Source organism: Suncus etruscus, chromosome 4 (assembly GCF_024139225.1).
Source record: "Suncus etruscus isolate mSunEtr1 chromosome 4, mSunEtr1.pri.cur, whole genome shotgun sequence".
Taxonomy (NCBI): Eukaryota; Metazoa; Chordata; class Mammalia; order Eulipotyphla; family Soricidae; genus Suncus; species Suncus etruscus.
This window is the reverse complement of record NC_064851.1, coordinates 16,362,569-16,377,683: the sequence shown is the minus strand read 5'-3', so window position 1 is coordinate 16,377,683 and position 15,115 is coordinate 16,362,569. Positions and strand designations below refer to the sequence as shown.

Here is a 15,115-nt window from a genome sequence, read left to right as displayed (position 1 = left end):
TCTATACTCAGCAAATTACTCCTGGTAGTGCTTGAGGGACTCTGGGATGCTGGAGATGGAACCAGGTGGTCCTTGAACAAAGAAAATACCCAACCTGCTAGACTATCTCTCCAGTTGATGTTGGGGGACATTTTGTCGCTAAATCCATCTTTTTTTTTTGTTGTTGTTGTTGTTGGTTGTTTTGGTTTTTGGGCCATACTCAGTGGTGCTCAGGTGTAATTTACTCCTGACTCTGCTATCAGGAATCACTCCCAGTGGTGGTACTTGGGGACCATATGAAATTCTGGGGATCAAACTTGGGTAGGCTGTGTGCAAGGCAAAAACCCTATCATCTGTGCTATAGCTCCAGCCCCCTAAGACCTACTTTCCTATCCCTCAAGTAGTTGTCTCTTTAGGGAGAGGAGGCAACTGGGTCCCCTACCAATGCCCTGGCCACCCCAGGAGCAGGTGACTCACAGAGCTGTTGGTCAATTCACGCTCTGGCCTGAGAAGTAAGACGCTTTCATCCACAGCCCGGAGAGCACACAGAGACCCTGGCGCTGCCCCCATCTGAAGTTCCACTCTTGCTCCTGGAAGCTGCTGAGAAGGTGAGAAGTGCAGGGATACCTGGGAAGAGAAAAAGCAGAACTGGGCATTGAGTCAACAGAGAGGAGAAGCAAAGTGGATTATCAGCCAGTGTGATACCTCTATCACCCAGGTGCCCTTCCTTACACACTGATTTTCCTCAGAATTTTTGTTCTTTGATTTATTTTTTGGTTCACCTTTTATATTTTTGGGTCTCCCCCAGCTCCCAAGCCCTTAGCTTTTAGGTTTTTGGGTCTTCCTGCCTCCCAATTCCCCTAGATTTTAGTTTTTGAGTCACACTTAGCCCTGCTCAGGACTTACTTCTGGCTCAGGAGTGACTGACTCCTGGCGATGCTCAGAGGATCAGGTAGTGCTGGGAATGTAAACTAAGCTTGTGGCTATTGTAGGCCATATAAGACAAGTGCTTTTCTTCCTGTACTAGCTCCCTGGCTTTGTGCTGATTTTCTTCGGAGATGTCTAACCCTTCTGAACCAATGGTTCACAATGCAGTTTGAAAAAAAGCAAGTAGCATTGCAAAATAATTTAGAAAGCAGAAACAACAAGAAGTGGAAACAGAGACCAAAGAGAGTGAGAGGCCAGATGTGGCCATAGAGAGGCCACAGCTGGAGTGCCTAGATGACTCTGTGTGTGTGTGTGTGTGTGTGTGTATGTGTGTGTGTGTGTGAGCGTGTGTGTGTGAGCCATAGCTGGTGGTGCTCAGGACTTACTCCTGGTTCTGTGCTCAGGAATAACTCTTGGTGGCCTCAGGGAACCATATGGGATGCCACAGATCGAACATGGGTCTGCTATATTGATGGTAAATAACCTACCCGTTGTGCTATCACTCCGATCCCATGCCTTTTTTTTTTGGGGGGGGCTACACCCAGTGATACTCAGGGGTTACTCCTGGCTAAGTGCTCAGAAATTGCATCCCCCCTGGATTGGGGGACCATATGGGATGCTGGGGGATCGAACTGCGGTCCTTCCTTGGCTAGCGCTTGCAAGGCAGACACCTTACCTCTAGCGCCACCTCACTGGCCCCGCTTTTTTTGTTTGTTTGTTTAAAGCAAGTGAGAGAGTTCAACAAAACTTAGGAAAAATAACACACTTCCATCTAGCACCATTGAGATCTTATTTTCCTGTTCCGTCATTTTGCTGTTGTTATTTTTAGGTGATGCTCAGGGGTTACTCCTGGCTATGCGCTCAGAAATGGCTCGTGGCTAGGGGGACCATATGGGACACTAGGGGTCCATCCTAGGTTAGCCTGTGCAAGGCAGACACCCACCACTTATGCCACTGCTCCAGTATTTCCTGTTCCATCTTATCTCCAATGCAATACGTGCAAGGTCATGTGTGCACTCTCTGCCCAGATATCTTCTACTTTTTTTTGGGTGGGGGGAGAAAACCTGTCAGTGCTCAAGGGTTATTCCTGGTTCTGTGCTCAGGCATCACTCCTGGCAGTGCTTGGGGGACCAGATAGGATGCCAAGACTGAATCCAAGTCAGCTGAGTGCAAGGCAAGTGACTTCCTGGCTGTCTTATCCCTCCACTGTATTATTCTTCCAATTCTCTAAAAACCATTTTACCTGATTGTCAAAGCACATCTCCACCGAGAACTGTATCTTGTTCGCAATCACACCTCCCTGGGGGAAGATGGAGTAGACCAACAGGGAAGGGTCAGGAGCTGTTCTGGATGTGAAGGTCAGTGTGAGAGAAAAGAAACCTTTTGGTCCTGAAAGAGAAGTGGAACATTCTTTTTTTTTTTTTTTTTTTGGGCCACACCCGACATTGCTCAGGGGTTACTCCTGGCTGTCTGCTCAGAAATAGCTCCTGGCAGGCACGGGGGACCCTGTGGGACACCGGGATTTGAACCAACCACCTTTGGTTCTGGATCGGCTGCTTGCAAGGCAAACGCTGCTCTGCTATCTCTCCAGGCCCTAAGTGGAACATTCTATGGAAAGGGCACACCTGGTCAGGGTGCTCCTCACCCCTCTGGCCTTCCTGCTGAATCTTTCCACGTTTCTTGTGAGAGCTCCTTCTCCTTTTCTTATTCTGTGGTTTTGAGCAGAGCTCAGGGCTAAACCTGCTTCTGTGCTCAGGGTCATTTCTAGTGGTGTTCGGGGGACCATATGGAATGCTGGAGATCAAACTTGGGTCAGCTGTGTGCAAGGCAAATGCCCTGTCCACTCTGCTATCGCTCCAGCCCCTGTAGTTTTATTTTATTTATTACTTATTTATTTATTTATTTTGGTTTTTGGGTGACACCCGGCAGTGCTCAGGGGTTACTCCTGACTCTGCATTCAGAAATCGCTCCTGGTAGACTCGGGGGACCATATGGGATGCCAGGTTTCAAACCAACCATCCTTCTGCATACAAGGCAAATGCCCTACCTCCATGCTATCTCCGGCCCTTGTAATTTTATTTTTTATGGCTTCTCCATATGAGTGTTTTGATTTTCTTTTTGATTTGGGGCCACATCCATCAGTGCTCAGGGATGACTCCTGGCTCTCCACTCAGGGATCATTCCTGGCAGAGCTCTGAAAACCATAAGAGGTGCTAGGGATTGAACCCAGATTAGCTGTTTTTGCAATTGGCCTGCAATTGGCCTACGAACTGTTTGTTTGTTTGTTTGTTTTCAGGCCACACCCAGCAATGTTCAGTGGTTTCACCTGGCTCTGCACTCAGAAATTATTCTTGACAGTGCTCAGGGACCATATGGGATGCGGGACATCGAACTCAAGTCAGCTGCGTGCAAGGTAAACTCCCTACCCAAAGTGCTCTATCACTCCACCCACAGGCATGTGGACTATTTTTTTAAAATTCCAAGTTTCAGGGCCAGAGAGATAGCATGGAGGTAAGGCGTTTGTTTGCCTTGCATGCAGAAGGTCGGTGGTTCGAATCCCGGCATCCCATATGGTCCCCTGAGCCTAGTGCCTGAGCGCTGCTGGGTGTGACCCCCCCCCCAAAAAAAAAGTCCAAGTTCCCCTTTTCCTCCCCCAAGAGAAGCAAGAACACTCACCTTGCTTCTTAATGTTCAAGTGTTTCTGTCCTTCCAGCTGCAAACTCCCTTTCCCAATTAACTGTAGAAGAAGAGAAGAAAAGAAAGATTCTCAATGGCACAAATAAACCTCAGGTACTTCGGCCAAACTCTCAGGAGCATCCTGCAACCCTGCATATACAGAAGGGCTCCCCAGAAAGACCAGAGCCTGGCGCATCCTTGAGCTTGTCAAACTTCTGCCACTGCCGAACTGTTTAGTGACCAGGAGGCCAAAGATATGTGTCTTTCAGGCAACAAGCTGTTATTTTATGCCCAATAGAACTACTAGGTAGGGGCCAGAAATATAGCACAGCGATAGGACCTTGCATGCAGCAAATCAGGATAGATGGTTGTTCAAATCTTGGGCATCCCAAATGGTCTGAGCACATAGCCAGGAGTAATCCCTGAGCATCACCAGGTGTGGTCCCCCCAAAAAAACAAACAAAAAAACTAAAACAACAATTTAGCTTCCTGTAAGGCAAGCACCTTACCCCCTGTACTATCTCTCTTGCTCCATCAATGCTAATTTTTTTGTTTGTTTTTTGTTTTTTGGTCACACCTGGCAGCGCTCAGGGGTTACTCCTGGCTCTATGTTCAGAAATTGCTCCTGGCAGGCTCCGGGGACCATATGGGATGCCGGGATTCAAACCACCGCCCTTCTGCATGCAAGGAAAATCCCTTACCTCCATGCTATCTCTCCGGCCCCATCAATGCTAATTTTATCAATGTTAATTTGTTTTATTCTTATTTGGTTTGGGATCCACATCTAGTGGTACTCAGGGATCATTCTTGGCTCTGTGTGAGGGATTGATGGTGTTGCTTGGTGGGAGGGTGACAGGGATCTGAACCCTTATTTTCTATACTGTCTCTCTGGACTTCAATGTTAATTTTAAACTTACATTATTAATATAAAAATGTTAATATGGGAAGGGCCCGGAGAGATAGCACAGCGGCGTTTGCCTTGCAAGCAGCCGATCCAGGACCAAAGGTGGTTGGTTCGAATCCCGGTGTCCCATATGGTCCCCCATGCCTGCCAGGAGCTATTTCTGAGCAGACAGCCAGAAGTAACCTCTGAGCACCGCCGGGTGTGGCCCAAAAACAAAAACAACAACAACAACAAAATGTTAATATGGGGGCTGGCGAGGTGGCGCTAGAGGTAAGGTGTCTGCCTTGCAAGCGCTAGCCAAGGAAGGACCTCGGTTCGATCCCCCGGTGTCCCATATGGTCCCCCCAAGCCAGGGGCAATTTCTGAGAGCTTAGCCAGGAGTAACCCCTGAGCATCAAACGGGTGTGGCTGAAAAAACAAAAATAAATGTTAATATGTTGAAAATGAAAATGAAAATGTTGAAAAGGAAAACAGAGACAATTTTTTGTTTGTTTTGGGGACACATCTGGTGGTGCTCAGGGGTTGCTCCTGGCTCTACACTCAGAAATTATTTCTGGCAGGGTCAGGGACCATATGGGTTGCTGAGGATGAAACTCAGGACAAACATGTGCAAGTCAAATGCCCTACCCACTGAGCTATCACTCCGGCCTCGAGAAGGGTGAGATTCATTTGGAATCCTAGTGCCACTTTATCCTTCTTCATTACCACCCACTCACCTTTGTAGCCCTCATCTACAATCCACCCCCTGAAATCTTCCTTTTATTTTTTTGGTTTTGGAGGGTCCACACTCAGAGATGCTCAGGGGACTGAGCCTGGGTCAGATGGTCATTTCCCTGGATTCTCTCTCTCTCTCTCTCTCTCTCTCTCTCTCTCTCTCTCTCTCTCTCTCTCTCTCTCTCTCACTCTCTCTCTCTCTCTCTCTCTCTCTCTCTCTCTCTCTCTCTCTCTCTCTCTCATCTCTCTCTTTCTCTCTCTCTCTGTCTCTCTCTCTCTCTCTCCCTCTTTTTTTTTTTTTTTTTTTGGTTTTTGGGTCACACCCAGCATTGCTCAGGGGTTACTCCTGGCTGTCTGCTCAGAAATAGCTCCTGGCAGGCACGGGGGACCATGTGGGACACCGGGATTCGAACCAACCACCTTTGGTCCTGGATCGGCTGCTTGCAAGGCAAACGCCGCTGTGCTATCTCTCCGGGCCCTCTCTCTCCCTCTTTCTCTATTTCTTTCCTTTCTCTCTCTTCCCCCTTCTGGTCTCTCTCATTCTCTATTTCTCTCTGTCCTTTCTCTCTCATTATGTCTCTTTCTCTCTCATTCTCTCTTTTTCTCCACCCTTTCTCTCTCATTCTTTCTCTCATTCTCTTTCTCTTTTATTCTCTCTCTCTCTCTCTCTCTCTCTCTCTCTCTCTCTCTCTTCATTTTGGAGGAACACCTAGAAATGCCAGGTTTGGGGCTGGAGAGATAGCATGGAGGTAAGGCATTTGCCTTTCATGCAGAAGGTCGGTGGTTCGAATCCCATATGGTCCCCTGTGCCTGCCAAGGGCGATTTCTGAGCATAGAGCCAGGAGTAAGCCCTGAGCACTGCCAGGTGTGACTCAAAAAAAAAAAAAAAAAGAAAAAAAAAAGAAAAGAAAAAAAAAAAGCCAGGTTTTCTGTGACCAGTACTGGGGGAGTCCAGGCAGTGTTCGAATTAACCCCGGGACTCCTTTGGACAAAGCTTGTGTTCCAATCCTTTGAGTCATCTTTAACATTTTTTTTAATGACAGCTGTGGCTCATTCTAGATCCTACTAAATGGAATCATCTCCCTGCCTCTCTGGCTCCCAGCCTCATACTCTTTCCCCACACCCTCTGCCCCAGACTCACAAAATAGGAGAAGACGATGTTTTGGTCCTGGCCGACATCTTTGGCATTGATGTAATAATCCACAAACACTTCCTGGGGCTGACCACACTTCAAAAGACCCTCGAGCTGGCGTATGGTGAGGAAACTGTGGGTGGTGGTGTAGAAAGGTTGCAGATACAGAAAGGCATTCTGGTAGTACTTAGGTACCACTTCGGGATTATAAACTTCATCCTCCAAGGAGAACTTGCCCTGGGAGAGACAGCATGGGGGGTGGGGCCGGGTTAGGGTTGACAATGCTTCTCTCTGCAACTTCCTAGCATTTTAACACTTTATTAGCTTGGGAGACCATTGGGATACTGGAGATTGAGCCCAGTTTGGCTGTGTGGAGGGCACCTGATTTGCAGACATAAGGCCTCAAATTCAATCCTGGTCACACCCAACCCCTTTTTGTCACCTTGGTTGATCACAAACCAAGTGTGAACAAGCACAAGGAGCAAGCATGGTGTAAGAGGGAACTAGTGTTGGAATAAAAGAAGTGGGGAGAGAACAAAGAATTCCATTTTCTTCAGCCCTCCCTCGAGAGTTGGCCCACTCCACACTTACCTCCAGAGAAACATGTGTTGCATTCCATGGAGCCGTGTCCAACTGGAAGGAGGTGAGGCCATTGTTGTCGGTGGTGAGGGTCTTATTGATGGTTTTGTCTGAGACACGAATCACCAGAAATACGTCATGATTTCCGAGGAGGGCGCCATCATGGCCTCTTGCTCTTATCTGAGGGAGAGAAGTTGGGAGTTGAGTTGGAACAGCTGGGAGTAGGAAGTGAAGCGAAAAGATAATAGAAATGCTCAAGAATCAGACAAAAGAGATAGTACAGTGAGTAGGACACTGGCCTTGTATATGGCCAACCCAAGTTCAATCCCTGGCACCCCATTTGGTCTCTTAAGCCCTATCAGGAGTGACCCCTGAGTGCAGAGCCAGGAATAAGCCCTGAACATTGTCAGGTGTAGCCCCAAAACAAAGAAACAAAAAAGTGAATCCTGGGGCCAGAGTGATAATACAATGACAAGTCAAGGGTACTTGCTTGCAGCCTACTCAGGTTCAATTCCAGCATCCTATATAGTTCCCCAAGCACTGTCAGGAGTGATCCCTGAACACAAGCCAGTAGTAATCTCTATGCATTCCTGGGTATGGCCCAAGAGCCCCAAGGCCGATTGGTTCTCAGGGATTATTCCTACTCTGCACTCAGGGATCACTCCTGGCAGTGCTCAGGGGACCATATGGGATGCTAGAGATGGAACCCAGGTTGGCTGCATGAGTAAACGCCCTCCCCACTGTGCAATTGCTCTGGCCCAAAGTCAAAATTTTTGTGAAACTTTAAAAAAATAGGGGCCGGGCGGTGGCGCTAGAGGTAAGGTGTCTGCCTTGCGTGCACTAGCCTAGGACGGACCGCGGTTCGATCCCCCGGTGTCCCATATGGTCCCCCAAGCCAGGAGCGACTTCTGAGCGCATAGCCAGGAGTAACCCCTGAGCATCACCGGGTGTAGCCCAAAAACCAAAGAAAAAAAAAAAAGTAAATCTTGGGCCCAGACAGATAGCACAGTGGTGTTTGCCTTGCAAGCAGCCGATCCAGGACCAAAGGTGGTTGGTTTGAATCCCGGTGTCCCATATGGTCCCCCGAGCCTGCCAGGAGCGATTTCTGAGCAGACAGCCAGGAGTAACCCCTGAGCACCGCCGGTGTGACCCCAAAAAACAAACAAACAAACAAACAAAAAAAGTAAATCTTGGATTGGAGATATGACTCTGGGTTAAAAGCACATGTTTCAGGCTGGCGAGACAGCATGGGGGTAGGGCATTACATGCAGAAGAACAGTGGTTCAAATCCTGGCATCCCATATGGTCCCCTGAGCCTGACAAGAGCAATTTCTGAGAGTAGAGCTAGGAGTAATCCCAGAGCGCTGCCGGGTGTGACCCAAAACCACAACAAAACAAAACAAAAAAGCACATGTTTCACCTGTATAAAACCCTGAAAGGGATCCCCCTTCATCACACTAACAAAGAAACAATATGGTGGGTTAGATCAATAGCACAGCTGGTAGGGAATTTGTCTTGCACATGGCTGACCTGTATTCAATCCCCGGCATTCCATATGCACCTATCAGTGGTAAGTCCTGAGTGCAAAACCAGGAGTAGCCCCTGGGCACTGCCAGGTGTGCCCCCCTCCAAAAAAAAAAAAAAGAAACAATAAAGTGATAAATAAATTGATAAGAGAAGGTGGTACTTGAGCCATCTGTCGACAGAAAGAAAGGAGGCAGCAGAAGACAGTGATGGACACATTTCAACATACCTTCCCTCTGAAGGGGAAATTGGGGTAATAGAAAGTATTGGTGTCTTCAAAGGTCATAGATCCCAACTGTGAGGAAATGTAGATCTCCTGAGTTGTATTGGCCTTCACACCTGCAGAGGGAAACTGGAAGTACTTCCACACCCAACTTCCTCACCTTCAGGGTTACCCAGACCCTGAAACAGGAGGATGCTGGGTATAGAAGTCAGGGTATCTTTCTTTTAGGATGGTGAGGGGTTGATTGGCACACATCCAGTGGTGCTCTGGGCTTATTCCTGGCTCTGTGGTCAGGGACCTAAGCAATGTAGGGATTGAATGGAGGGAAGGAGTTTGTCAGCTTCTTGCAAGGCAAGTACCTTGACCTCTGTTATGTCTCCAGCCTTAGGGCTTTATATATTTTCTGGTCAAATATTCCAGTGAGTTTCTCCTCCTGTTCAAACTTGTGAGGAAATGGAGAAAGAAGGCAGAGTTTTTTTTTTTCTTGTTGTTTTTGTTTGTTATATTTTTGAGTCACGCGCAGCAGTGCTCAGAGTGTTTTCTTGGATCTGCACTCAGGAATTACTCCTGGTGGGCTCAAAGGACCATATGAGATGCTGGGGATCAAAGTCAGGGGTTGCATACTAGGCAAATACCCTACCCCCTTGTGCTATTGCTCTGGCCCCAGAAGGCAAAATGAAATGTGGCATTTTCCTTTGTGTGAGAACTCAGAACCAAGTCTGTCCCAGTACGGAGTGGAGATTCTTTGAGGGATTCTTTTCTTGGAGTCTCTCTCCTTCCTTTTCCTTTTTCATTCACCCAGGAGCCTGTCCACTTACCAGTTCCATCCTCCACCACAGTGGCCACAAAGTTGATGCTGTGGCTATATGTGTATCCGGTGAGGTTGAAAGTGCTCATGTCCACAGAACCTGAGAAGCATCCGGTTTTGTCTGTCTAATGAGATAACAAAGAGGGGAGGGTGTGAGTCCCTCATTTCTACTTCCACTTCATTATAGAAAGGATTGTCCCCACACTTTATCTTCTTGGTCAGTATTTGGCAGGGTGCCACACCCAACAATGTTCAGGGGTTACTCCTGTTTCTGTGTTCAGGGCTCACTCCTAGTGGTGCTCAGGGGACCCTATGTGGTACCAGAACTAGAGTTGCTCAGGACCAAAGGGATAATACAGTGAGTAGGTGTAATTGCCTTGCATATAGTTTACCAGGTTTTAGCCGTTGTATGGTCCCCTCCATCCATGACCAGAGTGATTCCTGAACTCGGAGCCAGGAATAATAGTCTTTTTTTTTTTTTTTTTGGTTTTTGGGTCACACCCGGCAGTGCTCAGGGGTTATTCCTGGCTCCAGGCTCAGAAATTGCTCCTGGCAGGCACGGGGGACCATATGGGGCGCTGGGATTCAAACCGATGACCTCCTGCATGAAAGGCAAACGCCTTACCTCCATGCTATCTCTCCGGCCTAGGAATAATAGTCTTGAGCACAGCCAGTGAACCCAGACACCACACCAAAAATAAATAAATAAATAAATAAATAAATAAATAATAAAGTTGGTCACATGCAGGGCAAATGCATTAACCCTTGTACTATCTTCCCAACCCTCTTCATCTTTAAGATAAAAAAGCTTTCCTAGATCCCAAGTTAGACACATAGGAAATTGAGTATCAAGGCTGGACCTATCGTACAGGGGCAGGGTAATTGCCTTTCATATGGCCAACCAGGGACAGACATAGGTTTGATCCCTGACATCCCTATGGTCCCAGAGCCTGCCAGGAGCAATTTCTGAGCACAGAGCCAAGAGTAACCCCTGAGGGGCCAGAGAAATAGTACAGCAGTAGGGCATTTGCCTTTACACAGCTGATCCAGGACAGACTGTGGTTCGAATTCTGGCATCTCATATGGTCCCCTGAGCCTGGTAGGGGCAATTTCTGAGTGCAGAGCCAAAAGTAACCCCTGAGTGTTGCCAGGTGTGGCCCCAAAACTAAAAAACAAAAGCAAAAACAAAGGAAATTGAGTTTCTAAGACATGAGAAGGGGAGAAGAACCCTTCTGGGAAGAAGAGCACCTCATCTCCTTAGAGGGCAGATTAATTTCCTTCTTCAGAGCCTGAAAGACCATCTGCTTACCATCAAGCACAAGCTCTTTAGAACTGGAATCTTGAGATAAAATGTTTTGAGCTGGGGCAGGAGCGATAGGGCATTTGTCTTGCATATGGCTGATCCAGGACGGACCTCAGTTTGATCCCAGGGGTCCCACATGGTCCCCCAAGCCAGGAGCGATTTCTGAGCGCATAGCCAGGAGTAATCCCTGAACATCACTGAGTGTGGCCCAAGAACCAAAAACCAAAAAAAAAATTTTTTTTGAGCTGAAGAGCTAGAGTGAGTATTTGCTTTGCATGTTGTTGACTTAGGTTCAATTTCTAGGATCCCATACCAAGCCTCCCAGGAGTAATTCCTGAGCTCAGAGCTGAGACTAGATCCTGAGCACTACCAGTTGTGGCTCCAAATCCAAACCAACAAACAGAAAGCAAAAGAGAGCCTTAAAGCCTGTGACTAGAGATCTTTTCTTGCTTCCATGGACTCACCTGTCCTGCGAGATTCTTGCATTTGTCAGGTAGTGGCTCCTGTCCTTCCTCTGGATACCAGTAAGTATGTGCCTTCTGGCATGCAGAAACCTGCACTGCGCCATTCACGGGTTTGCCATAGGTGTACCTGATCCAGGAAAATGGGGACGCGGTGGTGGGAAATTCCACTTGGAATTCCAAACTTGCCTCCCAAATATTTCTTTCTCCTCTTCTGCTCACTGCCATCTCTGAAAGTGACTTTTCTCAAAGCTCTCCTCAAAGCTTTAAGGATATTGCCACCATCCAGTAAAACTCAGCAAGGGACAGAAAACAATACTCTCTATTGGGAGTCTTGCTTCTCCGTGCACTTCAATGATGCTCTATGATATTCTGCAGAGTTTGCACTCACTAGGGAGCCATGGGAGGTAGGAGCAGAAGAACAATTAGAACAGGTGTTTAAGGAAAAGCCAGATACTGACCTGCCTAAAATATTCTCTAGGATGGGGGCCAGAGCAGTGGCACAAACAGTAGGGTGCTTGCCTTGTACACACTAATCTAGGACAGACCGTGGTTCGATCCCCCAGTGTCCCATATGGTCCCCAAATCAGGAGCGATTTATGAGCCAGGAGTAACCCCTGAGTGTCACCGGGTGTGGCCCCCAAACAAAAACAAAACAAGGGGCTGGAGAGATAGCGTGGAGGTAAGGCGTTTGCCTTTCATGCAGAAAGTTGGTGGTTCGAATCCCAACATCCCATATGGTCCCCCGAGCCTGCCAGGAGTGATTTCTGAGCATAGAGCCAGGAGTAATTCCTGAGCGCTGCCGGGTGTGTTCCAAAAACCAACCAACCAAACAAAAAAAAAAAACAAAAACAAAAACAAAACAAAAACCTTCTCTAGGAGCTTGGAGTGGTAGTTCAGCTGGTAGGATGCTTGGGAGTGGTATTCAATGCCCAGATTCACTACGGTCCCCCACACCAAGAGAGGCCCAGGAGTGCATATCCAGGAAGTCCCCCCTGTGCACCACTCAAGGTAGTTCCCAAATAAAAAATAAAATAAAGAAATGAAGATCCCTTCTACACTTTTTTGTTTGTTTGGGCCACCCCTGGCAGGGTTTCAGGAACCATGTGTGGTGCTTGGTATTGAATCTGGGTCGGCCACTTGCAAGGCAAGCATCCTTCTTGCTAGACTATCTCTCTGGCTCTCTTCCCACATATTTTTTTTTACAGAGAAGGTCATACTGAGTAGTGCTCAGGGACTATCCCTGGTAGTGTTTGGGGGGCCATGCATTGTCAGGAATGGGACTCAGGCCTCTCACTCGCCAACCATAGGCTGCAGCCCTTCAAGCTAGCTCTCTACTGGGCCTTCTCTTCCACCTTTTTTGTTTTTGTTTTTGTTTTGGGCCACACCCAGCAGCCCTCAGGGGTTACTCCTGGCTGTCTCAGAAATAGCTCCTGGCAGGCACGGGGGACCATATGGGATGCCGGGATTCGAACCAACCACCTTAGGTCCTGGGTCTGCTGCTTGCAAGGCAAACACTGCTGTGCTATCTCTCTGGCCCCAAAATAATTTCTTTGTGTGTGTGTGTGTGTGTGTGTGTGTGTTTGGTTTTTGGGTCATACCCGGCAGCACTCCTGGCTTTACGCTCAGAAATCGCCCCTGGCAGGCTCAGGGGACCATATGGTATGCTGGGATTCGAACCACCGTCCTTCTGCATGAAAGCCTTACCTCCATGCTATCTCTCCGGCCCCCTATTCCACCTTTTAACCACTGTCTTCTGTGTCCCACTCCCCACACTTCTGCCTCCCAGATCCAGAACTCCCATCTTACCTGCCACAAATCTTGACTGGCAAAAATTTCATTTCTGTAGATAACTGCTTGGGTTCCACCAGCTGCACCTTAAACTTGGGTAACACTGGGTAGGGCAGAAAAGGAAATGAAGAGTAGTAGGAAGAGGAGCTGGCCATAAAGAGAGAGGGGCCAGAACAATAGCACAGCAGGTAGGGTGCTGGCCTTGAACATAGCCAAATCCCTGGCATCTTGTGTGGTCCCCTGAGCCTGCCAGAAATGATTTCTGAGCACAGAGCCAGGACTAATGCCTGAGCACCTCTGGGTAAAAAAAAAAAAAAAAAAAAAAGGGATAAAAAGAGAGGTTCAGGGCTGGAGCAATAGCACAATGTTAAAGCGTTTGACTTGTGCGCGGCCAACACAGGACAGACCCCAGTTCGAATCCTAGCATCCCATATGGTCCCCCAAGCTTGACAGGAGTGACTTCTGAGCACAGAGTCTGGAGTAACCCCTGAGCGCCACCGGGTATGACCCAAAATCAAAAAAAAAAAAGAGAGAGAGAGAGAAAGGTACATAAAATAGCAACAACTGTTATTGGAAGGAATATATGATGGTGCTTGTGGGTTAATCTTAGTAGTGCAGGGGACCACGTAATGTTGGAGATCAAATTCAGGGACTCTTAGGACATCCCAGGGACTCTTATGGCAAGCGGGTGCCCCAGCCCTCTAAGCCATCTCTCCAGCACAAGACAGCTAACTGTTTAATGAACGGAAGTAATGATTAAAGCAATGAATTCATTAAATGAAGGGACTGGTTTAATTAAGGGACATTATTAGGGTGGCATGCAGCGAAGCCATTAGCTGGTTTAGAGCCATCCAAAATGGAATAAATAAGTTCTCCTCATAGAGCTAGGTAGATTTGTTTTCGTTTGGGGGAAGTTTGGGGACCATAGCAAGTGGTGCTCAGCGTCTATTCCTGGCTCTCAGGAATAACCCCTGGGGGGCCTATGTGGTACTGGGGATCAAACCAGGATCAATTGCGCACAAAACAAGAACCTTAACCCCTATACTAACTATCTCTCCATCTCCAGCCCTGATCTAGAGAGATTATGAAACAAAAAAAAAATGTTTATTTGGTGATTGTTCTTGTCACAATGGGGGCCTCATACAGTGGTGTTGGTGTGGGGTTTGGGGATCCATCTACCAGAGAGCCTCACACCTACTAGGGATGCCCACCAGCAGTTAGTGTTATGTAGCCCCCACCTACCATACTCTTCCACGCTGAAGGTGCCAAAGGCCTTGCCCTCTGCTATGGCCACTGTGTAGGTGCCCAGTGTGGCCTCTGGTGCCAGCTGGTAGGACAGGTCTACAATGCCTTGCTCGGGCTCCACGTTCAGCCACTGAGCAATCCGGTTGTTGTTTGGATCCTGTGGTCAGTGAGAAAAAGCTGCCTGAGTGGCTGGGCTCTTGGAGACCTGCTATGCACTCAGGCAAGGGGCCAGAGGGGCTCCCAGGGATAGAGAGCACCTGGCAGGGGTGAAGCCCAGGGTTCCCATTCATGTACTCCCCGCCCCACCAGAACAAGAAAAGTCAGACAGAGTCAAACAGAGCACCCCATCCATGTGGGGAGAGATTCCGTGAGCCCTGAGGTATTTCTAGCACACTTTCTCCCTGGGGATCACAGCCATAGCACAGTGGGGTGGGAGTTGGCAGACCCGAGTTCTAACACTGACATCCCATACGGTCCCCCAAACCTGCCAGGAGCCGTTCCTGAGTTCAGAGCCAAGAGTAATAACCCCAGAGCACTGCCTAGTGGTCCAAAAAAATTCCCCCCCCCCAATAAAAAAAACAGAGAGAGGCCCTCTCCTATGTGGCCTAATGCACTTCAGGAAGAAAAGGGTCTAGATGTATCCAAATGATCAAACACTGATTACAGCATTTGGGGGGGATTTGGGGAGGAAAGGGGTATCAGGCCCATACTCTGCAGTGCTTGAGTGGTACTCCTGGCACCCTGCAGTACCATGGCCTCCAGCATGCACCTCACACACTGCAGCCCTGTGTCATCTCTCCTGTCCTCTCTCATTCCTCTTACAGGACAATGCTGAGGGCCTTGACTATA

At 48.2% G+C, this 15,115-nt stretch overlaps 1 protein-coding gene across 1 annotated transcript in view; it reads right to left on the bottom strand.

Annotated features, from left to right (window-relative positions):
• A2ML1 (alpha-2-macroglobulin like 1) overlaps window positions 1–15,115 on the bottom strand; it is a 71,792-nt gene that overhangs the window by 48,707 nt on the left and 7,970 nt on the right. Inside the window, 10 exon segments of the mRNA XM_049772514.1 lie at window positions 457–606; window positions 2,150–2,295; window positions 3,583–3,643; window positions 6,342–6,569; window positions 6,924–7,091; window positions 8,665–8,774; window positions 9,477–9,591; window positions 11,234–11,360; window positions 13,040–13,124; window positions 14,264–14,423. Of these exon segments, the coding sequence (XP_049628471.1) occupies window positions 457–606; window positions 2,150–2,295; window positions 3,583–3,643; window positions 6,342–6,569; window positions 6,924–7,091; window positions 8,665–8,774; window positions 9,477–9,591; window positions 11,234–11,360; window positions 13,040–13,124; window positions 14,264–14,423 (1,350 nt within the window).